This window comes from Aotus nancymaae, unplaced genomic scaffold, assembly GCF_030222135.1.
Source record: "Aotus nancymaae isolate 86718 unplaced genomic scaffold, 86718_ANA_hifiasm-v0.15.2.pri h1tg000029l, whole genome shotgun sequence".
Lineage (NCBI taxonomy): Eukaryota > Metazoa > Chordata > Mammalia > Primates > Aotidae > Aotus > Aotus nancymaae.
Window position 1 is genome coordinate 50,630,066 of NW_026988442.1, and position 25,558 is coordinate 50,655,623.

Consider the following 25,558-nt stretch of genomic DNA (forward strand, 5'->3'; position numbering starts at 1 on the left):
AATGTGTCCTCAAAAAGCATGTGTTGGAAATTTAATCCCCAGTGCAACAATATGTGAGGTGGGGCCTAATAGGAAGTATTTAGGTCATGAGAGCTTCACTCTCAGGAATGGATGGATTAATGTGGATTATCAAAAAGCCTGAGACTGTGAGTTCAATCTTTCTTCCCCGTCTCATCCTTCCACCTTCCACCTTCCACCATGGGATGATACAGCACAAAGGCCCTTACCAGATACGGACCTCCCAATCTTGGGCTTCCCAGTCTCTGGAATTGTTAGATATAAATTTCTCTTCTTTATAAATTATGCAGTCTGTGGTATTCTGTTATAGCAACCCCAAACAGAAGATGAATTACCACCACCATTATTTCAGTAATGCTATCTTTCTCCTTGGTGCTCTCCCACTTATGTGATATTTTATTTTGCTGCCAGCTGATTCTTGCTGAATGATAATATCCGTCACTTCACTCTTGCACTATTTCCTAACTCTGGCTAATCGATCCAGAACAACTAACAGACCTACTGAATTTTTGTGCACGTCACAACAGAACCCTCCATAGCATCTTCAAATTCTAGATTGTTTATTTAGTATGGGCTGTGTGTAAAACAAATATTAGAATGCCAATATAAATTAGATTTTTTTCCTGTTTTCCATCAAAGTTCTAAAATTCAATGTTAATTTGCATTCTATAGTTAATTTCAATCACCAATGACTTAATCACAGTTATTAGCTTCTTGGATTAAATTACCCATTATTGAGATCAGTAAACTGAACAAAATCTGCCTAATCCAATTGTGCTCTACCAATCAGAAATCTTTTTTAGTAAGCATTGCACACTGTTGTCTGTATTTCTTAACCATGCCAAGCAAGGCACATGTAATATATGTAGGTATAATAATTAAAATGATCTTAGTAAATCCTATTTTTATTAAGTATTTTCCATCTAAAAGGATCATTCACAATCTTTAAACTCAAGATGAATTTTTCTTGGAGTTGAGTATATTTCTGGGCTACTATCTTTCTTTGTTAGGTTTTTTTTTAATATATATGCTTAGTAAATAAAGGGATAGCCTATCATAGCATGACATAAACAGGAAGGTAAATATGTTGTTTTTTAACAAATGTAATGGCATGTCAAATGCAAAGATAAATTATTTTTATATTATTCATTACCAGTTTAGTTTTTTCAAGGTTTTGCTCTTTTAAATTGATGTAATGAATGTGGATAGCATAGCAAATCAATAGGCCCACCGAGTAAGCATAACCTTCTTAGATCTGAGTATTTTTGTGTAATAAGCAAAATGTCAGGAACAGAGTCGTATAGTTGTTGAGAGTTGTTTCTAAATATTATAGTAATTCTCCTGCTATGTTACTGTTGTGACTAAAGATAAGATCCAAGAACAATTAATTTAATTGTACTATAAATGGTTACATTACAACGCTTAAAATGAAAAATCCCTTACCTCTCAACTCAGTGGTTTATTGGGAGCTCTCTCTGATGACTTGCACTTAAGATCACCTTGGTTTCACTTTTTAATCAAAAGATGACAAATACTATACCTTGTATCTCACTAGTAATAATTTATAGTTAAAAATAAAAGTTAGCTAATCCTGTATGTGCATTAAATATTGGTATAACAATAATTGACAATATTTGTCCAGCTCTTTTGCCAGGTACTATTCTAAGTAATTTTCCCTTAATTCTTACAGAAAAACTAGGAAATATATTCCATATTATCCTTGCTTTAACTGTTCAGAACAATGAGGTGCAAAAAAGCTAACTAATTGGCTGAAGTTCCTAAGGTAAACAAGGGGTAGCACTGATATTTGAATCCACTGCAGTCTGGTTTCAGAGCCTATGCAGTTAACCACTAAATCATACTACCTCCCTGTTGAATTAGTCATCCTTCTTCCTAATATGTGTGTGTGTGTGTGTGTGTGTGTGTATGCGTAAAATGAAAATTCCAATTGTCCTTAACTTCTCTTCCAGTGACAGCCTACTCTGACAACATAGGCTTAGTTAGATGCCCCTCCTGTCCTAAATTTATCTCTCATACAGCACTTGTTATGCTGATCTGTCATCATTTCTCAATTGATTGTAATTCCATGAAGCAAGGATTATTGAAAGACTGACATACAGTAGAATGCCTTGAATATAGTAGGGGTTCAATGAATGTCTGTTGAATGAACTGATGCTTCTCATTGTTTTCAGGTCTGCCTACTGACATTCCAAACTGTACCAAAACAATCAGATGTACCCCTCCCCAGTACACTACCATTACTACAATACCAACTTTTGCAATTCTTCATAATATGACAAACTACATTTATCCTTCAAATACTTTTGGAAAGCACACCAATAGCTATCCCAAGAAGAAAGGTCTTACCTTCTAAATCTTCTTTCTCAAAGTGTGTTTTGAGAATAGAACGAGTTCCACCTCTATCCACAACTGCTTCTTCATCATTTCTCTGTAAAATAAAGAGAAAGAAGATTAAATGATAACACATATATTATCTTAATTTCAAAAAACAAACATTGATATAATCTAATATTTCAAGGTTTAATTCAGTCACTTAAATCTAGTTGTTCATGAGTAGTCTATTTGATTATTAAGCATTGGCTTAAAAAGAAGACAAAAATAAATTTGACAACATATTTGAAGAAATATCATTTGGTTTTTTATAACATTAAAGGCAGTCAAACACTCCAGTTGTCACCATTTGTTAGTGAGATGAAAAACAAAAACCTGTTATCCTAACAATTTAATAATATCCATTTTTATCCTTGATAAAGAATTCTTCTTAACAAGATGACTTTTTGAACTATGCAAGGAAAATATGAAAATCACTAGTATTAACACCACTAATGCTATGGCAGGGTAAAATAATTCCACTGTCATTAGAAATGGGGTTGGGGGATCTAATCCCTTGAAAGCAATTAGTAGCAATTATTAGGTAAAAGCCAACTCTAATTACTTTGCTTCAATATAATGCATTTTATTCAAACTAAACAATAAATTATCTATATATTTTTGCCATTTTAGAATGAGTGAATAGAGACTATGTCTTCTGAGTACTAAACACATGCTCAAAATAATACAGACACTAATTTGGTACACAAAATACAATGCGGGGAGTTGAGTATAATCCATTTTGACAATGAAGGAATGAACAAAATACAAAATTCTGAATGAAGTAAAATGTAAACTATTGTATTTCCAACTATTATCTGGTTATGCACACCTCTATAAAAATGACCTTAAAAGTGAACACTGAGCACAAAAGGAGAAATAAAAAGATAGACTAAAGATGAGTGAAGCTTCCAAGCTCTATTCCTGTCTATTGTAGTTTATGTCTAGTAGAAAAAAAGGTTTTTGTTTCTTCTTTGAAAGCCAGAGTATACTGAAAAATAAATTTAAAAAAAAATTAAATTTAAAATAGAAAAACATTGTTCTCTTCTATCAACTACACTGGAGCATCAGACATTGGGGACCTGCCTTTCTTCCATTAAGGAAGAAATCTTTGACAGAGTGCCATAATATGTAGTAGCCAATATAAGAGTCGTGGGAATCCAGAAAAGAAAGAAATCACCGTTAATTTAAGAGCATGGACAGAACAGAGAGAGGAAGAGGAAAAAAATTCAATGTCTCAATCTTGGAGAATTCTTATAAGGGGCACATGAAGAATTAGAGTAAAGAGAAGAGAAATAAAAGAAGAATCAATAATGTCAAAAAACATACAGACTTTTTTTTAAATGATGCAAAATTATTTTCCAATGTTGTTGAACTTGGACTGCAACAAAGTTATCATTGGTAACTTTGAAAGCGAAACATAGAAGAAAATGCAAAAGTCAAAATCTAATCAAGCAAAAATAATGAGGTTTTCTATTGTGAAGAAATGAGAAAACAGGATATAGTTCTTGCCTCACAAGGCACAGTTGATTGTCATCAACTTACCCCCCACCACATATCTTTGCTTTTAGACCTTTGACTAGACTTAAGTTCCAGTGGGCCTTGAAAGGTGAGGTACAAAAGGTGACCCACAAGGAGTTGAGCTACACTCCAAATAACTGCAAGATATTTCCAGTTTATGCAGATAGAAATACATAGGACATATGTGGGAATTGATATTAAGGGTTTGAGGTAATAATGGAAGGAATATAACATTGTCTCAGGCTGACTTTATTGATATGGGCCCACTAAGCAGAGATTCTAGATTTAATGTCGTCACTCAAAGGGTTAGAAAGGGCTCTAACAGTTTGATTAGTTGGCTAAAACATGAACCAAGAGGTGGGCTACACTAAATGAAGTTGAAATTCCAGAACTGCTTTGGTACACTGCAGAGGAAAGTATATAAAGGCTTGGGAAGACTGAAATGTTAGAGTAGATTTATGATTTAAGGCTTGTTCGCCCATGCCAGGAGGGTTCAGAAGGCACATCTTTCACCATGAGTATGGGAAACAAATTTGTGATGGGAACCATAGCATCCTCAAAGAGCTCTATGGTCTCTTTCCTCTGTGGGTCAGGAATTACAATGGGAACTGCAGTCATCAAACTGGAATCCTAAAAGGTAATTGGGATAATTAGATCCCAAGCAGGACAGGGGCCAAGAGACAACACTTAATCACCAAAGATGGGTGTGGTTACCCTATAAACAGTGGTCAAAGCAGTAATCAGAATAGTCTGATTCAGAGACCTATGGTATTGGTTAGTTAAGGTGTCACTAGAAGTGAAATAGATGGGCAGTCTACTAAATTTTTATATGATCCGTAGAAGCAAAAAACATTGGGTTCTAGGTCAGTGAAGAAGTCTAACTTGAATCATTAAAAGAGAGAGTCATGGTCTCTCAGTCAATGTCCATATTTGAGCCAATTTACAGACCCAGAATCTCTTGAATGAAGGAGAGGCCAGATCTACTAGAGAAAGGATCCTGCTACACTGCCAAAAATTTGTAGTCTTTCTCGTAGCCTTCCTCAAAGAGACCTACCACTTTTTACCAGGATGACTGTGTATTGGGGAAAAGGAAATAATTGGACTTTGGGGGATAACTGGACACTGTCTCTGAACTGACATTATTCCAAGCAGACTGAAAATGTCATTTGGGCTCACCAGCCAGAGTAGGGAGTTATGGATGTCAGGTAGTCAATGAAATTCTGGCTGGAATCAGTCTCACTCTGGGTCCAGTGGGTTTCTGAATACATTTTGTGGTTACTTCCTCAAGTCAAGAATGAATAGTTGAAAGAAAAAATAGATTATAATTAGGAGAATCTTCAAAATTAGAGTATTCATTTTCTTTTCAAGTCAGACCTTTGCATATCTGAAGGTTAAAGGAAAGGTGTCAATATAGAGGAGAACTAAGATGCTAGGAAAGAAGTAAATAAAAATCCCCCCAGTCCAGGTGCCAAGAAAAAATATTACTCTGATCTAAGAACTAAGCTATGAGCATTAAAGATAGGAACTCTTTTTTTTTTTTTTTCCTGAGGTTTGGGGAGAAGATTGGAATGGTTGTTATATAGTCAGAGATATTCTGAAAAAAAAAACAAAGAAAATGATAAGTGAGGAATCTTCTACTAGGTTGCCTTGTTTTGGGTGGCAAACTGAGAGGTGATATCATTTTCCAACAGTAACAGAGCAAGTAAATAAAGAAATTGAGACATTGAGAAGAATAAAGATTCTAAATCCTTTTTGAGAGTGATATTTTAGTTGACATTATCAGGACCTTTTATGGATAATCAGAACAGATAAATATTCCCACCAGTTTTAATTTGAGATGACCAAGGCAAGGAAATCTAAGAGAAAAATGTCACAATATTTTTGGCTTCCTTTGGATAACACATTAAAAACAATTAAAACCCCCATAAGAGCAGAGTATAGCAAGTTCCACCATTCTTAGACATTAAAAATCTGTTTCCACTTAGCTTTTCTGATTAGTTTACTACTGTCTTAGAAAAGAGTTCATGGAATTAGATGCTGAACTGGTAAATGAGGTGTAAGATATATGGTTAACTGTTTTCCTAAATACTTAGGAGGATGGAATAAATAGCAGTGTTAAAACACAAAAAAAGACACTATAGCCTGATGTCTGAAGTAGGGAAAAGTATACCTAGCACACATTATGCTTTATACCAAATAAAGTTTAAAAATTCTCATGTCTGTGAAAAAGCTTGAATATGTGTGTGTGTGTGTATCACACACACACACACATTCAGGCTTTTTATATATACATATATATAAATATATATATGTATATATAAATATATGTATATATTTAAGAAGCATATATATATGCTTCTTAATTCTTCAACATAATCTTGATAAAGATTTTTGCCTCCATGTTTTTACAAATCAGTACTTTCAGGTACAGATACATTTCAACCAGGGAGGTCAGCTCTCCTGTGCTTCACACATAGCAAAATACATAATGAGTGGAAAGATATGTTTTTTAGCCTGTGGTCTTGTATCATATAAAGAGACAGATCAGGGCTAAGTGTTTGCAATCAGAGTTAAAGAAATGTACTCTATGAATAGAAAAAAGTTAAAGAAAAAATGAAAATAAAACAGGATTCATAGGCCAAGAGCTTTGCTCTTGGGCAGTTTTTTAAATGACTTGGTTTGAGCAATAAATGCAATAGAAAAAACTAAAAATGGGGTTTAAATAATTTTCCCAAACCAGACAAATACAAGTTTCAATCTATTTAGACTCTGTTATTGATACATTTACAAAGCAAATTTATTATTTTTGCAAGACCTAGTCAAATATATGTCACATTAGAATGAATCTCTGCCTTCTGAGGTGCTGTTAGGCAGAATGCCAAAAGCTAAATCATGCATCCATGTTCAAAAGTCAAAACAAACATGATTCCATTATATCTTACAATGGCAGTCTCTTAAAAACAACTGCAAAATGGAAAGCTTTGTGTGAAAGGTCAGAAGATGTTTTCCACTAAGCAGTGAAACATTTAATTTTTATTTCAAGGACCTGAAACAATTTTTAACTTATGCAAATGATTTTTCTCTTTATTTATATAAGGCAACTATGCTATCCTCAAACAAAAGATAATTCCATTAAATAGTTGGAAAGATACCAAGAGTGAAATTTTATGGAAGTAGAATCTAAATAAGAAATAGTTGACTAATTACTGTACAAGTTGCAAGTAAAAATGACTTAATTTTAATGTTTATTTGAAAGAAAAATACCATAAGCTAGAATATGAATATAATTCAACATAAGTGTCTCGTTTTGAAGCTTCACATACAGTACCCCTTTAAATACTCATTGGATGCTTCAAAGAGAAATCAAATGTATACTCTATCAGGAAAAAAAAAAAAAAAAAAAAATCCCAAGATACAAATTAATACTAATACATGTACTGAAAGTCCTCTACTTTGGTTACAGTTTGAAAGATCATTTCAATATTATTTAAAACTTTTTGACAGAGCATGTCCCTCCCTCCATGTTACCAATAGCAAGTAAACACAGGGTAGGATGAAGGGAATGCAGAGGGACAAATGGCACTGGGTACCAGCTTTTGGTTACTCCAAACACATAGTAAGATAAATTCTTATTTCATTTTGTACTTAGTTATTCTCTAGATTTGTTGAACATCAAACACATCAATGAATCTTAATTTCCACATGTATTTGCGCATTTAGGAGCAAATTTTAGCACTGTGTAAGGAAGAAAACACATAAACATATTACATTGCACCTTAATACAATTTACCCTTGCTATGCCATTGGGTAAACTTTTTTTTTTTTTTTTGAGATGGAGTCTTGCTCTGTTGCTCAGGCTGGAGTGCAGTGGCATGATCTCGGCTCACTGCAACCTCCCCCTTCTGGGCTCCTGGGTTCAAGTAATTCTCTTGCCTTAGCCTCCCAAATAGCTGGGCTTATAGGCATGCGCCACCATGCCAGGTTAATTTTTGCATTTTAGTAGAGATGCGGTTTCGCCATGTTGGCCAGCCTGGTCTTAAACTCCTGACCTCAGGCCATCCACCTTCCTTGGCCTCCCAAAGTGCTAAGATTACGCGTATGAGCCACCACGCCCAACTCCATTGGGTAAACATTTATAAGATAATCGATTCTAGTAAGCAGTGCAGGACAGTGTTTTAAAATTTGTTTGGACATGATCCATAGTCAGAAATGTATTTTACATCCCAACACAGTCACATATTTATATATGTGTAAACAAAACAAAAGTTTCACAAACCAATACTTACTATTAACAATATGCCCTGATATTTTCTACTCTGTGGTATTCTACTTCATTTAAAACTACTCATCACTATCCATTAGATTTATTTTAAGACTTAATAATGGGTTTTCACCTGCAGGTTGAAAAGCACCGGTGAAGACTATTGCCCTGGTAAAGACTATTAGTTAACAGTAACTAATCTGACAGAAATCACATCTTAAGTCCACTCTAATCAAATGAACAAACCATAATTCATTACTTTTCAAGTTAATATTTTCCCATTTTAGAAGTGTCAGTTGTGCTAAATTTAGGAAGGGAATAATTTTTTTGCTGTTACTTTTTACTAAACTATTAGAGAACAACAGCAAAAAAAAAAAAAAAAAAAAAAAAAAAAGGTTTCTGCTCAACTTTCATATCTGAACCAGTGCATTCCCTCATGGAAGAGCAGCTAATATGGGCCAGCACACTTCATTGTTACAATGCTCACATAAAAATATCAACAATTTCTTCTGGAATTGTTTGTAAATATCATTAATCTCTTTATGAATATGTTAAAAAATACATTATTCTGATTTACTGTAACTCTTGTCCACAGTCTGAACAAAATATATTTTTCCATTTTTACAAAATAAAAGTAACAATAAGGCCATGAGCTATAAAATTCAAATATTTTATATCCATTCTGTAATCCTTTTCGTAATTCTCTTTGCATTGTAGAATGAATAGAGGACAAAGCAGTTCATTTTCAATTCTGAATTCTTTCTTAAACTACTTCTAACCCTGTCCTTCTACTCTGTTCCTTTCTTCTCCCTATAAATCTCCATTTTCGCTGATTTTTGATTTATTATTCTACTATAACACTTGATAAACTAAGCAATTTTATTTATATATCAATATATTCTCCTCCATTTAAGAAAAACAGATAGCATGCTAGAAACACTTTCTTGTGCCTTGCTTTCTTACTTAACAATACATTTTTACAGTATGTAGAGATCCTTCTTATTCATTTTATAGCTGTATAATACTCTATGGTATGGATGCACTATAATTCAATCAACCAGTCCCCTACTGACAGGCATTTGAATAGCCACCATTCTTTTCCTATTACAATTATTGGAAATGGGTAACTTTGTACATATACCATTTTATATTTTTACCAGTTTATTCTTTGAGATAGATTCCTAGAAGTGGGATTGCCATGTCAAAGATTAGATGAACCTGCCATTCTGGCAGATACTCCAAATTCCCCTTCATAAGTTTGTATCCCCTGCTATATCAATTTTTAAAAAGCAACCATCATTTCTGCCTTTTTATTAGCTATTACGATAGTGTGGTGTACTCTATATTCTCCACTAACCCTTATAAATCTGCTTAGCACTCTTTTCCCCATGCTCTCTCTTTACAAGCTACATCACCAAATTCCTTGCCTTCCACGTTTTGGTTAAGTTCAGCCAAGATGAGAGCATGCCAGAAGACTGGAGTGTGAGAGGAGAGGCATAGTTCCTGTTAGTCCATAGTATGGCAATGGCTGCATTCCTCTACCAAAGAACAAAGTTCTTATCCTGTGACTCCTTTACAGCTATAGCTCTTGCCAATTTTTATTAACTGCTCCCACACCTCATTCCTTTAGGCCTAGGGTTAGTAATAGATTCCTGTTGTTGCAGGTCTGCAGGATTTCAAGAACCCTAGTGGATTTCCCTTTATCCTGCCTACACCTTCATATGTACATTTTTTATTTCTTATTTGCCCACACCTTTATACACTGTCCTTTCATTAAACTCTTAATATCACTCCTTTTGAGTGACCATCTGTTTCTTGCTGTGACTCTGACCTATACATATATGTGTCATGTTTTAATGAGTAAAAATCCATGGCTTCAAATCGTGTGGAAATGGACATGTAATTAAGATGGCAACCTATGTACATGACTTTGAGTACGAAAAATCTTTCAAAAATATACTGCTGAATGAAGGGTCGAGTAGAAAATGGTAGGGAAGAAACTGGATCATAAAACATTGCTCCACAGTATGACTAACTTAAAATGTTTAATTTCTGCCCAAAATAAAAAAGAGGGTATAAGAATAAACTTCTGGATGTGTGAAAGGAAGTGAAAAAGAGTAACTAATAAAATGTAAGTATGGAACACTTTCAAAGAAGTTTTCTAATAACTCAAGGAATGTATGGTCTCTGTCAATCTATGGGTTAGTATCTTCATTAATATAAATAAAACATTTTCTAATATTAATTTAAGGAGCAGTAAAAATATACGGACATATATATTTTATAAACATGACCTAAGAGCTAGTTTTTTAAGTGTTTATTATTTTCAAAGGCTTCAAATTTTTCAATTTTCATTAATGTTAAAATACTTCATAGAAAACAAAGGCTTATTTTACTCATTTCACTACGTTAAAATATGAATTTTCCAAACTTTTAACACCTCACATACCATATTACTTTTACATTCAAATTTAATAATGTTTTTCTACTGTTTCATTAAATAACAGATGAAAGATTTTAACTTCTTATTTTTCTTATTTATCTTATTACTTTTATGTCAAATTAAAAAATTAAGAAAATTGAAAATTAACATTTAGATTCAATGCTAAAATTCAGCATATGCATCCATTATTTACTCTAGAGTCATTCCATTTTTTCATTAACATGTAAGTTAAAGTGCATTACAACTATAAAAGACTCAACTGCTTAAGGTCTAATTGTATCATACTGCTTTAAATAGGACAATATATATATACCAATATCAGCTCAGAGATTGCTGTGTTATAAGAATTTAAATAAATACTAACTGAACAGAAACCTAAGCATGAGTCAAGCCTAACTTTTAATTTCACTGCATATATTATATTGTCATAAAATTTATTGGAACATTACTTTGAAATTCAGTCTTTAAACTCATATTTAATCTATGACATATACCATCTCATGATAATACAAGTTAAATCTGTTTCATCTACTGTATTAAGTAAATCATATAAAATATATTTCTTCTAAGGTAGGCCAATAAATCACTCTTTCCTTATGCATTTTTATTAAAGAAGTATTTAAGTTCCTTTCTAAAGTATCTACTTGGGGTGTTGGCATACCAACCAACCAAATTAGGTTTCATTTATTTATGCAAAGCAAATGTATTGTTTCATCCTCACACATACAAGCAAAAATAGAACTGAGAATAAGAATTGGAGGGTAAAATCCTCTAATGTAGGAATAGTGTTTTATTTACTTGGAAAACTCCACCAATCCAAAATGGAAAGACCAGTAGCGGGACCACACAGTTAGGTCAGGGAGGCTCTGGTCTGTTGAAATGAAATAGTCCAATGTCAGGTTCAGAGTTCAAAGTTCAGAGGTGACAATGCTGGAGCTCCTTCCGGTTCAGGATTAAGTTCATCATGACATATAGTGTCATACTTCTGACTGTTGCTGTGACCTAACGAATACTATCTCTCCTAGTGGGCCTAACATCTACTAGTTAAAGGATAAAAGGTATCTGAGAAGTTAAGAAGAGTTTTACTTGGTCAAAAGTATTTTAAAGGGTAGTGAAACCTGCATTTTTGCCTACCCAGTTTGCTTGTTTTTAATTCTAGATTTGATTACTGACTTGTTCTTAAGGGTCCTTCTGGAGCCTCTGTTCTGCCTATGAATTTAGTTTGGTACCCAGAACCTGCTATTAACTGCTGCTAGATTTCCTTATTGTTCTCCATGCTGTGTTTACTCTCTTCATGTTAACTTGTTCATAAATGCCTTACCACAAGGCTCCATCTGTCTTGCAGGCCTTCCTTTATTTTCTGCTGTGTCCTTCCCAAAGCATCTGCCACATACCGCTTGAGTTTGATGCCCACGTCTGTATCCTTGCTAGTGTATCCTGTCTCTCTGCTGCTCATTCTCTCATTCTGGAGGGCATCAGAAAGCCAGTGCTGGATAGAGACTAAGAGTTTTTATGTGCAGCCACATTACATCTAGATGCAAGTCTTGTTTTAATGAATTTCTAGCTATGTGACTTTGTATATTTTAGGTAATCTCTCTGTCTTGGGTGACTTATTTACACATGTAAAGTTTATTAATTTGCCTGGTATGTAGGTTTTCAATACATGTTTGTTATTATTGCTTTTTATGTTATTTGTATATTGCAGGATTTCCTTCTTTTATATGGCTCAGGAATGTGACTGTGTGTGTGTGCATGTGGTGAGTGTGTACATGTGGTGTGTATGTGTGTGTATAGATACATGCATATGTATATTATATATATACCACATTCTCTTTATCCATGCATCCATTGATAGATTCATATGTACTATTGGGGCCACAAAAACCAATAGGACATGGTTCCTTCCCTCAGGGAGATTACAGACTTGATGTAAGTGCAGTAAAATAATGGTATTATGAAGAAAATACAAGTAACAATCATAAAGATTGTTAGTTTTTCAGATAATGTCAGTAAAGACTCCATTGAAAAACATGGGAGCTGATTTTTAAAAGATAAATGAATCTTTGCTGGCTGACAAGGGGCAAAAGTGATGGTTTAGTCATAAGTATCATAACAAGAGCTGAGTTATTTGAAAAAAGGTGAAAGACATGAGCAGGACCCAGAGCAAGTCTGATTTGCTACTAAACTGCCAAGCTAGTGATTTGGTTCTCCTTACAATCTGAATTCCGGGAAAGAAAACTTCTCTCAAACCCTAGGACAGGATTGAAAATCCTGATGTAAAAAAGTAGAACCCTGAGAAATTATGTGTATATATGTATTTGTATGTAATTCTTAAAATTGCAAATTCCATGGAAGGGCAAAATAGTTAACTAGATATATGATGAAAGAATAAGGGAACCAGGAAAAATATCTAAAGAAATTACACAGAACATAGCACATAATTACAAAAATATAAAAAATCCAAAAGAAATAACTAAAGAAATAGGGGTTAATATGAGAAAGTCTAACATATACCTAATTGAAATTTCTTTAAGGTAAGAATGAAGAGTGAAGGAGTACTATTTTAAAATAATAGGTTAGAACTTTCCAGAATTGATAGAGGACATGAATCCTCAGATTCAAGAATCACAAACAAAAAAAGCAAAAGAAAATTCATTCCTACACACATTATTTGAAACAGCAGAATGAGACATTTTTAAAGCTTCCAGAAAAAAAAAATCTACAAAGAAATGACAAAATAACAAAACAGAAGAAACAAGACAATAAAATAGTATCTGTAAGTATCTAGGAAAAAATTTTGTTATTCTAGAAGTATATGCCTAGCTAAGTTATCTTTCAAGAAAGACATTTAATCTGCACAGCAAAGGAAACAATCAGCAAAATGAAAAGGCAACCTATAGCATGGGAAAAAATATTTGCAAACCATGTATCTGATAAAGGGTAAGGAGTTAGTATCCAAAAAATATAAGAAGCTAATACAACTCAATAGCATAATTTTTTAAAAAGCTTAATTTTAAAATGAGCATAGGACCTGAGTAAACATTTTTCCAAAGAATATATAAAAATGATCAACAGATACATGAAAGGGTGCTCATACTCCCCAATCATCAAAGAAATGCAAATCAAAACTACATGAGATATCAGCTAACACCTGTTAGAATAGATATCATCAAAAAGACAAGATATAAGTATTGATGACAGTGTGAAGAAAAGGGAACCCTGGTACATTGTTGATGGGCATGTAAATTGATGCATTCATCATGGAAAACATTATGGAAGTTCCTCAAAATTAAAAATAGAACTACCCTATGATCTAGCAATCCCACTTCTGCCTATATATCCAGGGAAATGAGATTGGTATCTCAAAGAGATAGTTACACCTCCATGTTCATTGCAGCATTATCCACAAGAGCCATGATATGGAAACAACGTAAGTGTCTGCCAGTGAATCAATGGATAAAGAGAATGTGGTATATATATTTTTATATATGTGTGTGTATATATATATGTACACACACACAGAGTCATATTCCTCAGCCATATAAAGAAGGAAATCCTGCAATATGCAAAAACGTGAATGAATCTGGAGGACATTATGCTGAACGAAATAAGCCAGACATAGAAAAACAAGTACTATATGATCTTACCTATATGTAGAATCTTAAATAAAAGTCAAAATCATATAAGCAGAGGGTAGAAGGTTGGTTGCCAGGGACTGAAGAGCATGGGGAAATGGGGAGATATTGGTCAAAATGTACAAACTTTCAGTTATAAGATGAATAAGTTTTGGGGATCTAATGTACAGCATGGTGACCACAGTTAATAATGTATTGTTTACTTGAAATTTGCTAAGGCAGTAGATCTTAAGTGTTTGCATCACACACAACACACACACACATAACTATGTATGCTGATGTATGTGTTGATTAACTTGATTGTGGTAATCATTATACAATGTATATCAAATCATCACTGTACACCTTGAATATATAGTTTTTATTTGTCAATTATACCTCAATAAAAGTGGGGAAAGACACTGAATACTAACAGAAACTGAGAAAATTTCCCACCAAGACATCCTTGTTAAAGGAATTTCTAAGTATACAATACAGGAAAAAATAAAATGATCTCCGAAGGGATATCTAAGGTGGAAGAGGAAATGCTGAGCCAGTAAACTGATATACATAAATAAAATAAAATGAATTTAAAATAAAATTCATGATTGCTAGATCCTTTTTATTTGTAAAATAGTTTAAATTAAGTTTTCTACTAGTTGAATGTAAGGGTCATATTTTGGTTTGTATTCAAGTACCTCCCTGTGCTTTGACCTAAGACCATATCATTTGTAATGCTCCCAAATATCAATATCCTTCTCTATTCCTACCACACAAAGTTTATACACTATGAACTTGTAGGAGACATAAGTGTCAATTGTAAGAAAGGGATGAGGATAGATGTATATATTTTTAAATGCAACTAGCAAGTTCTACCTTCTTCGTCATTAATAAAAGCCTGCTTTTTGTAAGCTTATAACAATCTGCAATATCAGAATACTACAAGGTGTTCAGCCTTCTTAACATTAATTAGGACAGTTCTGAGTTGGCCTACCTATGCAAAAGTCAACAATGTGAATTATTCATACTGAAATAAGCCAAAAGTATCTGTTATTTTAATGATTTATAGGTAAATTAGATTTGAACAGTCAATAATTTCAAAATCAAGATGAAAAGAAGTTTCCTGATACAAGCAAAACCAACAAATCAAAGCAAAGTGGGAATAATAAAATAATATTTGAAAGGCTGATGGATTAAATGAATTGGGAAACTTCAAAAATTTTTTTAGCTAAGGAGGGAGATAAATAAAACATAAGGAGACGAACTTCAATGATAAGTGAAAATAAGCAGTGGAAAAAAATACTGTACTTCAGGTATGAGAATAAGTTATGAAAACCATAGTGTTTGAGTAATTAATTTAAAAATCAAAGTAAGCAGCTCTAATCAGGATTGTTCTTTAACCTCAATGATTGTTTATTAGTGATGGATTTTATCATATAACTTAAAACATAGTAGAAATGTTAGTATACATGTAATTTACTAAAAAATTGACTAAAAAATCTCAAAATTTAAAAGATATAGAAGAGGAAATAAAAATATTCTAAACATGGAAAAAATGAAATCAGATTTGAAATGGGACATGAAGGAATAGAAAAAGGATGACTAAAAGTATACATAGGATTCTTGATTAATAACTTCTTAAATTTCCTACATTGTTTATTCTCTTCATAAGACCAAAAATCATTTATTCTTTGAGTTAAGTTTGTATGTAATTGAAATGATGGCGTTTTTTCTGTTTAGAAGAACTTCACTTATTGGAAATATATGTAATTAATCTGATCTCCTCTAATTAGCATATGATAAAAACAGCTGAAACTAATTTATAGTTAGCATTATAGCTACAAATAGTTCCCATGTATTAAATTCACACTGTCAGTTGGCAGTAAGCTTAGATTTATAAGAGGCAGTACAGTGGTAGTAAGAAAGGCTCTGAAACCAGCCTGCCTAGGTTCACATACAGTTCTGACACTTAAGCCATGTGACTTTGTGCCTCAATTTCCTTATGTGCAAAATTGGGATTATATTACTTACTTGGATATTATGGTTATGAAGATTAAATGAGTTACATGTTGCTAATATGGTTATAATACTATCTGGGAGTTCTATATTAGGGTTAGTGAAATAAACATACTTTATCTTATTTAATTCTCCCAAGAGCTCTAGAATGTAAATATTTTTATCCCCACTTCAAAGATGAGGAATCAGGATCTCAACCTAAAAAGGTTAAATGACTTGTCTTACAGCATATCTTGCCCAACTAATATGAAACAATGTTGGGATTTCAATCAAAATTCTTTGTTTAATGTCAACTTTTATTTTAGATACAGAGGGTATGTGAGCAGGTTTGTTACATGGAAATATTGCACAGTGCTGAGGTTTGATGTAAGAAGAATCCTGTCACCTAGGTAGATAGCACAGTACTCACTAAGCAGTTTTTTAACCCAGCAGTTTGGTTTCATAGCCTTTCCTACTACCACTCCACTGCCTCTTATAAATCTAAGCTCTAGTAGTCCACACTGTCTATTATTCCCATATTTATGTCCATGTGTACTCAATATTTAGCTCTCATTTATAAGTGAACTGACTTTAAAATGCCTGTTCTTTCTGTTGTGCACATACTGCCTCATTTTCTCAAAAGCTTAGCCATTTTTTCTCTTTTATATACCACATAAATAACATTAACAATAATAAAAATTCTAAATAGAAAAAACTAAATAATATTCCAGATCTTTCTGAAATCTTAAAATATTTCACATTTTCCCCTAATTCATGTTTATAAGAATATATACGCACATATGGTTATATATTTTGCTTCTTTTGATCTTCAATTATGGTTTATATTATTAGTACTCATAGTATCATGCTGTCCTCTTTCTCTTCCTGGACTGTAGGAAGAGAAATAATGATGACCCAAGAAATATCAGCAAAAGTGATGTAACATGTAAAATATGAACCGAAGTACAGGAAAGAAGGCTTGACTTCATGTTCCTCTCTTCCCAGGTACAGTGGGCAAGGAGATCATGAGGTCCAAATGGTGCAGCTATAAAATCTATGTAACCCGAAATTTCTGAGTGATTTTGTGAAACAGAAGTCCATAATCTTGGCCCTGACTCATCCTAAAAATGTATTGCGAGCAAGAAATTAACTTTTATTGCATTAAGCCACTGATAACTTGCAGTTGTCATGCAGTACCACTTAGTAGATCCTGACTAATAAAAAAGAAACACTGTCATATTCATATTTCTCAAAATCACACTTTCTAATCATTGCATACTAGTCTATCAGGTTAGTATCATATAGTTTGTTTAATTCTTCCTTGCGTATTGACAACTTAGATTTTTATATAATTTCTCACTAACAAATAATTTTACAATATCCATATTTGTAGAGATTAAATTACTATCTTTGGTATCTACTGCATCAAAGTGTGAACACAATTGGGTACTTACTTAAAAGTACTCCATCAAAATCCAATCAAATGGTACAGCATACTTTTAAAATGACATTTTAAAAAATGTTAAAGGGGCCGGGCATGGTAGCTCACGCCTGCAATCCCAGCACTTAGGGAGGCTGAAGTGGGTGGATCACAAGATCAGGAGATCGAGATCAGCCTAGCCAATATGGTGAAACCCCATCTCTACCAAAGATACAAAAAATTAGCCAGGCATGGTGGCATGCACCTATAATCCCAGCTACTCGGGAGTCTGAGGCAGGAGAATCACCTGAACCCAGGAGGTGGAGGTTGCAGTGAGCTAAGATTGCGCCATTGCACTCTAGCCTCAGTGACAGGCAAGACTCTGTCTCAAAAAAAAAAAAAAAAAAATTAAAGGAACAAGTTAAGACAACAGGCGGTAAAGAAGAGTCTTTGGTACAGAAACAGCTACGTAAGAGCAAGCATTCTAAAGGGACGAAGATATTGGAGTTGTGAGAAAAACAAATGCAAGATATCTAAAAGACAGGGTCAATATCATGGGAAGAGAAGGAATGAAAACTTTCAATGCTCCCAAGGGAAATTTGTGAGTATGTAAGAAAAGAGAGGTAATGCTGGCTTAAATTAACAAATAGAAATATTAGATTAATGGACTTAAAAAATGGCTGCTGGAGAACTCTTGAAAATCGCCTAATCTATGATCTTTATTTTAAAGATGAGAAAACTCAACTTCCCAAAGGTTAAGCCAAAGATCTTAGCTTGTCACACAACACCGCTTCTATTTTTTCTCCACTTTAGATTCCTCCATCTCCTGTAGTTTGTAAAAGAAATTAATCGCAGTTTGGAAAACACGTACCAAATCAAAGAATGAATTAATGTGATACAAATGTAAACTTTTCTCATTTAGGCAAGTAAGCAGCTCTCTGAAGCCCATAATGACAACAAAGAATTAGAGGAGAGATCTGGAAGAAATTTAGGGAAAAAACTGCATACTGATGAAGCAAAATTCCTTGTAGCAAAAACTGTGTTCAGAGTCTGTTGTAACACAAAGAAAAAAGTCTTATCTTTTTGTATGAGTCAGTTCTTTATTTTAAAATGATATTTTTTATATCTAATGAGTATTTATAAGAACGAATTTGGGAGATACGAAAATTTTGTCAGTTATATTAAGTGGGGGTCTAGGTTCAAGTTTTTGCCTGTATCTGATAAATGTGAACTTGCCTGCTTTTGACATGCTAACTTCCTTAACATTGAGCATGCAGTAGTTGCATTTGTAATTAAAAATGTGAAATACTGAAATATTGTGAAATATTGAAAATTGTGAAATATTGAAAAATTCTCTTCCTTATGAACTTGCTATTTCCAATGAATAAAAGCTCTTTTAATAGATAAAGCATAAAAAATCATATGCAGGAAAGTATATGTAAGAATATATTTTATTTACTTACATAGTAGTAACTTGAAAAATAATACTTTCAAATGCATTGCATATATATCTAATTTATTCCTAATCATGTGGGAAAAAAGGGGACAGGAAAAACAAAGACAGACATATGACTTCAAATTCTACAGAAATGTTACATCCCTATGACTCAGTCAATCACATGATTGGCAAGCAGCCAGATGCAATTAGCCACCACTGTCCTATCAAGTAAATGAGAAGAAATTTTGATTCCCTTTCTGCCTTGAAGAAGACACATTTTGGGAAAAAAGCCATAATTCATATGAGAACAATGTCTCAGAATCTGATATTTAGTGTTTCTTTCCAAGCCCTTTACCCTAGCAGGAAAAAAAATTAATTTTATTGTACATGGTTCCTAGTTTTGTCACGGAGCTGTTTTATAGAAAAAAAAAATTCTATTGTAATTTTTAAAAGTGTTATGTTCAGCCTCCCACTCAGAACCTAAATCTGTTTACAGGCTATTTACAGGCTACTTAATAGCCCCTGAAATTAAACTATAGGTTGCACAATTTAGAAGTCAACAATACAACTCAAGAAGTCCTCAAGATGTGATGGTTTATGCCTGTAATCCCAGCATTTTGGGAGGCCAAACGGGCAGATAACTTGAGCCCAGGAATTCGAAACCAGCCTGACCAAACCCTGGGACCACATAGCAAAACCCAGACTCTACTAAAAACACAATTAGCTGTGTGTGGTAGCACATGCCTGTAGTCCCAGCTACTCTGGAGGCTGAGGCAGGAGAATCGTTTGAATCCAGGAGGCAGAGGTTTCAGTGAGCCAAGATTGCGCCACTGCACTCCAGCCTGACTAACAGAGTGAGACTCTGTCTCAAAAATAAATAAATAAATAAATAAATAAATAAATAAATAAATAAATAAATAACTCAAGAGCTATTTAACAGCAAAGTAAACTGTTAAAGATGGAAAAGTACTTGAAATTTCATGAAAGGGCTGTTTTTTTTTAAAAGAGCTTGAGAGTTTTATGTAAGAATCTCTGCCTGAAATTTATATATTTATGTAGTTTGCAAAAGGAAAATGACATAACCAGTAAAGTTTGATCATTTCTTTTTTTCTTTTTCTTTTCTTTCTGTTTTTTTTTTTTTCTTTTTTTGACATGGAGTCTTGCTCTGTTGCCCAGACTGGGGTAAGGTGGCACGATGTTGGCTAACTGCAACCTCTGTCTCCCAGGTTTAAGCAGTTCTGCTTCAGCCTCCCGAGTAGCTGGGATTACAGGCGCATGCCACCATGTCTGGCTAATTTTTTTGTATTTCTTTAGTAGAGATGGGGTTTCACCATGTTGGCCAGGCTGGTCTTGAATTCCTGACCTTGTGATCCATCTACCTCGGCTTCCCAATGTGCTGGGATTACAGGCATGAGCCACGGCACCTGGCCAAGTTTGATAATTTCTTCATCAGTCACTCTTTCATCAAAAGTTAAGACTATCACTACTACTACTACTACTACTAATAGCTATGACAATATTAGGTGCTTTTCAAATTCCATCTCACTAAATCCTATAGGACAGTGTCTCCACTTTACAAATGGAAAACTGAGGCTTAGAGTGATTGAGCAACTTGCTCAAGATTACAGAACTAGTAAGCGGAGAAGTAGAATTTGAACTTTGATCTGCCTAACTCCAAAACCCATGTTATTTGCCTAAATTTAAATCTTCAGAAAAATTGAGTCAGGCTATTTTGAAGAAGAGATAACATTTTTGAAATAGTGGAGAGAATGGGAAATGAATCAGTGAGATCAGCACACATATGAAGAAACAGAAAAAAAGTTTAGCTTAATTGCTTAATTGGGGAACTCCAATTGTTTCATGTGATTATTAGAGCTCAGGGTACCCACATAAAGTATAAAAATGAAGCTGAAAAGAGAGAGTAGATCTACATAATAAATATCATGGTGAGATTCATATATTTTGCACCATATGAGCAAAGATTATTTGTTGTTTTATAATTTAATGCTTTGTAAATAAATTGTTTCTCTGCATAGGAGAAATACTTCATTTTATCCTCTTTTTTGGATGCTAATTTTATGTTATTGATTTAAGTAACAAATATAATTGTATATATTTATAGTGTACAACATATCTTGCTAATGTAGATATTGTGAAATGGCTAAATCAAGCTAATTAACATATGCACTGTCTTACATATCATTTTTTGAGGTGAAAACACTTCAATGAACTCAGCAATTTTCAAGTATACAATAGATTGTTATACCTCACCATGATATACATCCTGTCCACCAGGATAGTCCTCCTGTTTCTAGTAACCACCAGATTACTCTTTACTTAAGTAAGTTCAACTTTTTAGATTCTGCATATAGGTGAGATCATGCAATACTTTAATTTCTGTGTCTTGCTTAGTTCACTTAACATAATACCCCTAGATTCATTTGTGTTGATACAAACAACAAGATTTCCTTGTTTTTATGGTAGAATATTATTCCATTGTGTATATATAACACATTTTTGATTCTGTATCCTGGCTATTAGGAATGATGCAATGAGCATGAAAGTGTATTTTATATCTTTTTGACATATTGCTTTCCTATCCTTCAGATAAGATACCTAGAAGTGGGATTGCTGGATCACAGATGAGAAATTCTTTAAACAGAGGACCATGCATTTAGTTCAGAGATTAGGGGCCATCTGATTTTAAACTACCATTCATCACCCTAAGAAGGATATAGTAAGCCTTTTTGAATTTGAGCTCTTCATGGGCCAAAAGAAATAAAAGTGCTTCATCTTCTTGATCTCTTGTTGAAGAGAGGATTAATTAGATAAGGCAAAATAAAATAAAATAAGTCCTTACTGAACCAGAAAGCAGTAAATTATGGAGGGTACATGTAAAACCTACTCAAGTGAGATAGGTCAGCACTTAATACAATATTTACCTTCTTTTTGGAAATCAACCAGTATTTCTTGGTTAATTTAACTAACAATTAGAATCAGATTTTTAAAATGAAATACTAACCCAAACCTCCATTTCTTTAGCAGCAAAAAAGGTTTCCACTTTAATGTGTGAGCAAGAAAAAATGAATTGATCTTATGCATAACTAGCTAAGGCCTCTAGCTAAACTAATCAATTCTTACAATTTATTAACAAAAGTTCTGAGACATAGGGAGATTAGGATTGTATAAAGAATGTATCTGAGTAAACATGTATGCATTTAATGTAATATAATTGTATTCATTTAATTAAAAAATCTTACTTGGAAGATCTGTTATTTTACCCAAACTATATAAGTGTTATACTTAAGTCTTCATTTAATAGAAGGGATAAAAGGACCCTATATAACTTAGCAACATTTTTTTCTAGAGAATCAAAAGAGATTAGATTATGAAAAAAGGCATTTGCAATTTGAAAAAAAATAGATCTGAAAAAGGAGACTGATGACATCAGCAAGATGGCAGAATAGGAGATCTCTGACTTTCCCTCCTCCCATAAATATTCTCAATAAATATCTATATATGATCAATTCCCTTTGAGAATTGTGACATCCATAGCATATAATCAAGGGGAGAATAAAAGGAGAGAGTTCTTGCATGCAGGAAGAATTAAGTTGTTCTCAGCTTAAAACAGACTATTATAATTATAACACATTTCATGTGGCCAAGTGCAGTGGATCATGCCTGTAATCCTAGCAATCTGGGAGGCCAAGGTGGGTGGATCATGAGGTCAGGAGTTCAAGACCAGCCTGGCCAACATGGTGAAACCTGGTCTCTACTAAAAATACAAAAATTAGCTGGGCATGGTGGTGTGCACCTGTAGTCCCAGCTACTTGAGAGGCTGAGGCAAGAGAATCTCTTGAACCAAGGAGGCAAAGGTTACAGTGAGCTGAGACTGCACCACAAAAACAAAAGAGAAAGTAAGCAAACCTAGCAATAAATATATACATATATAGCAAAATACAACAAAGACAACAACAAAAAAAAAGAGGGACAAAAGAACCACAAGAAAAACAGAAAACCAGTAACAAAAGGACAACAGTAAATACTACCTTATCAATAATTATTTAAATGTAAATGAACTAAACTCCCCAGTGAAAAGATACAGAGCAGTTGAATGAAAACAAACAAACAAACAAAAAAAAACAAATAAGCAAGATTCAACTGCATGTTGTCTACAAGAAACTCATTTTAGATTCAAGGACATGTATAAGTGGAAATTGAAAGGATGGAAGAGGTATTTCATGCAAATGGTAGCCAAAGGAAAGCAGGAGTTAGCTATATTTATTTCAGGGCAAAGTAGGTTTTAAGTCAAAAACTGTCTGTATGGACACAGAAAGTTGTATCATCATGATAAAAAAAAGTCAATACAACAAGAAGATATAACATTGTAAATATATATAGACCCACTATGAGAGCAATTGAGTATATATAGCAAATATTAACATGTCTGAAAGAAGAAATTGATAGCAATACAATAATAGTATGGAACTTCAACAACCCACTTGCAATAAGCAACAACAACAACAAAAAAGCTGGCGGCATCACACTACCTGACTTCAAACTATACTACAAGGCCACAGTAATCAAAATAGCATGGTACCAGTACCAAAATAGAGATACAGACCAATGGAACAGAAAACAGGCTTCAGAGATAACGCCACACATCTACAACCATGTGATCTTGGACAAACCTGAAAAAAACAAGCAATGGGGAAAGGATTCCCTATTTAATAAATGGTGTTGGGGAAAACTGGCTAGCCATATGCAGAAAGTTGAAACTGGATCCCTTCCTTACACCTTATACAAAAATTAACTCCAGATAGATAAAATATTTAAACATAAGACGTAACACCACAAAAACCCTAGAAGAAAACCTATGACTAAAGCAATGGCAACAAAAGCCAAAACAGACAAATGGAATCTAATTAAACTTAAGAGCTTCTGCACAGCAAAAGAAACTATCATTAGAGTGAACCAGCAACCAACAGAATGGGAGAAAATTTTTGCAATCTATCCCTCTGACAAAGAGCTAATATCCAGAATCTACAAAGAACTTAAATTTATAAGAAAAAACAAACAACCCGTCAAAAAGTGGGCAAAAGATATGGACAATTCTCAAAAGAAGATATTTATGCAGCCAACAAACATATGAAAAAACACTCATCACTGGTCATTAGAGAAATGCAAATCAAAACTATGTTGAGATACCATCTCACACCAGTTAGAATGGTGATCATTAAAAAATCAGGAGACAGCACATACTGGAGAGGATGTGGAGAAATAGGAATACTTTCACATTGTTGGTGGGAATATAAATTAGTTCAACCATTGTGGAAGACCATGTGGCAATTCCTCAAGGATCTAGAAATAGAAATACCATTTAACCCAGCAATCCCATTACTGGGTATATACCCAAAGGGTTATAAATCATTCTATTATAAAGACACATGCACACATATGTTTGTTGTGGTACTACTCACAACAACAAAGACTTGGAACCAACCCAAATGCCCATCAATGATAGACTGGATAAAGTAAATGTGGCATATATACACCATGGAATAATATGCAGCCATTAAAAATGATGAGTTCATGTTCTTTGCAGGGACATGGATGAAGCTGGAAATCATCATTCTAAGCAAACTAACACAAGACCAGAAAAACACCACATGTTCTCACTCATAAGTGGGTGTTGAACAATGAGAACATATGGGCACAGAGAGGGGATCATCACATACCAGGGTCTGTTAGGGGGTGTGGGACTAGGGGAGAGATAGCAGGGGGATGTGGGGTTAGGGGAGGGATAGCATTAGAAGAAATACCTAATGTAGATGATGGGGTGATAGATGCAGCAAACCACCATGGCATGTGTATACCTACATAACAAACCTGCATGTTCAAGCACATGTACCCCAGAATTTATAGTATAATAAAATTAACAATAACAAATAGAACACCCCAAAAAATAAACAACAAACCTAACACTACAGACCAAATGAACTTTACAGACATATACACAACAGTTTACCCAAGAGCAGAATACACATTCTTCTCAAGCACAAACAGAATATTCTCCAGTATAGATTACATGTTAGGTCACAAAACAAGTCATAAGACATTTAAGGAAGACAAATTATACCAAATATCTTCCAACCATGATTTCATGAAACCAGAAATCAGTGACAAGAATAAAATAAGAAAATCCACAAATATGTAGAAACTAAATAACATATCCTTGAATAATCACTGAAACAAAGAAGAAATCAAAAGGTAATCTTAAAAATATCTCAAGGCAAAAGAAAATAAAGCAAAATCTATGGGATGCAGCAAAAACAGTACTAAGGGGGAAATTAAAAGCAATAAATGCCTACATTAAAAAAAAGAAAGATCTCAAATAAACCTAACTTTAAACCTCAAGGACTAGAAAACCAAGAACAGACTAAACCTAATGTTAGCA

At 33.6% G+C, this 25,558-nt stretch overlaps 1 protein-coding gene across 14 annotated transcripts in view; it reads right to left on the bottom strand.

Annotated features, from left to right (window-relative positions):
* Positions 1 to 25,558, bottom strand: part of SLC4A10 (solute carrier family 4 member 10) — a 359,094-nt gene that overhangs the window by 210,565 nt on the left and 122,971 nt on the right. For all 14 annotated transcript variants that reach the window (XM_012440527.2, XM_064382673.1, XM_064382670.1 and 11 more), the window contains exon 2: positions 2,386 to 2,467. In XM_012440527.2, the coding sequence (XP_012295950.1) occupies positions 2,386 to 2,467 (82 nt within the window). The remainder of the gene's footprint in view (positions 1 to 2,385; positions 2,468 to 25,558) is intronic.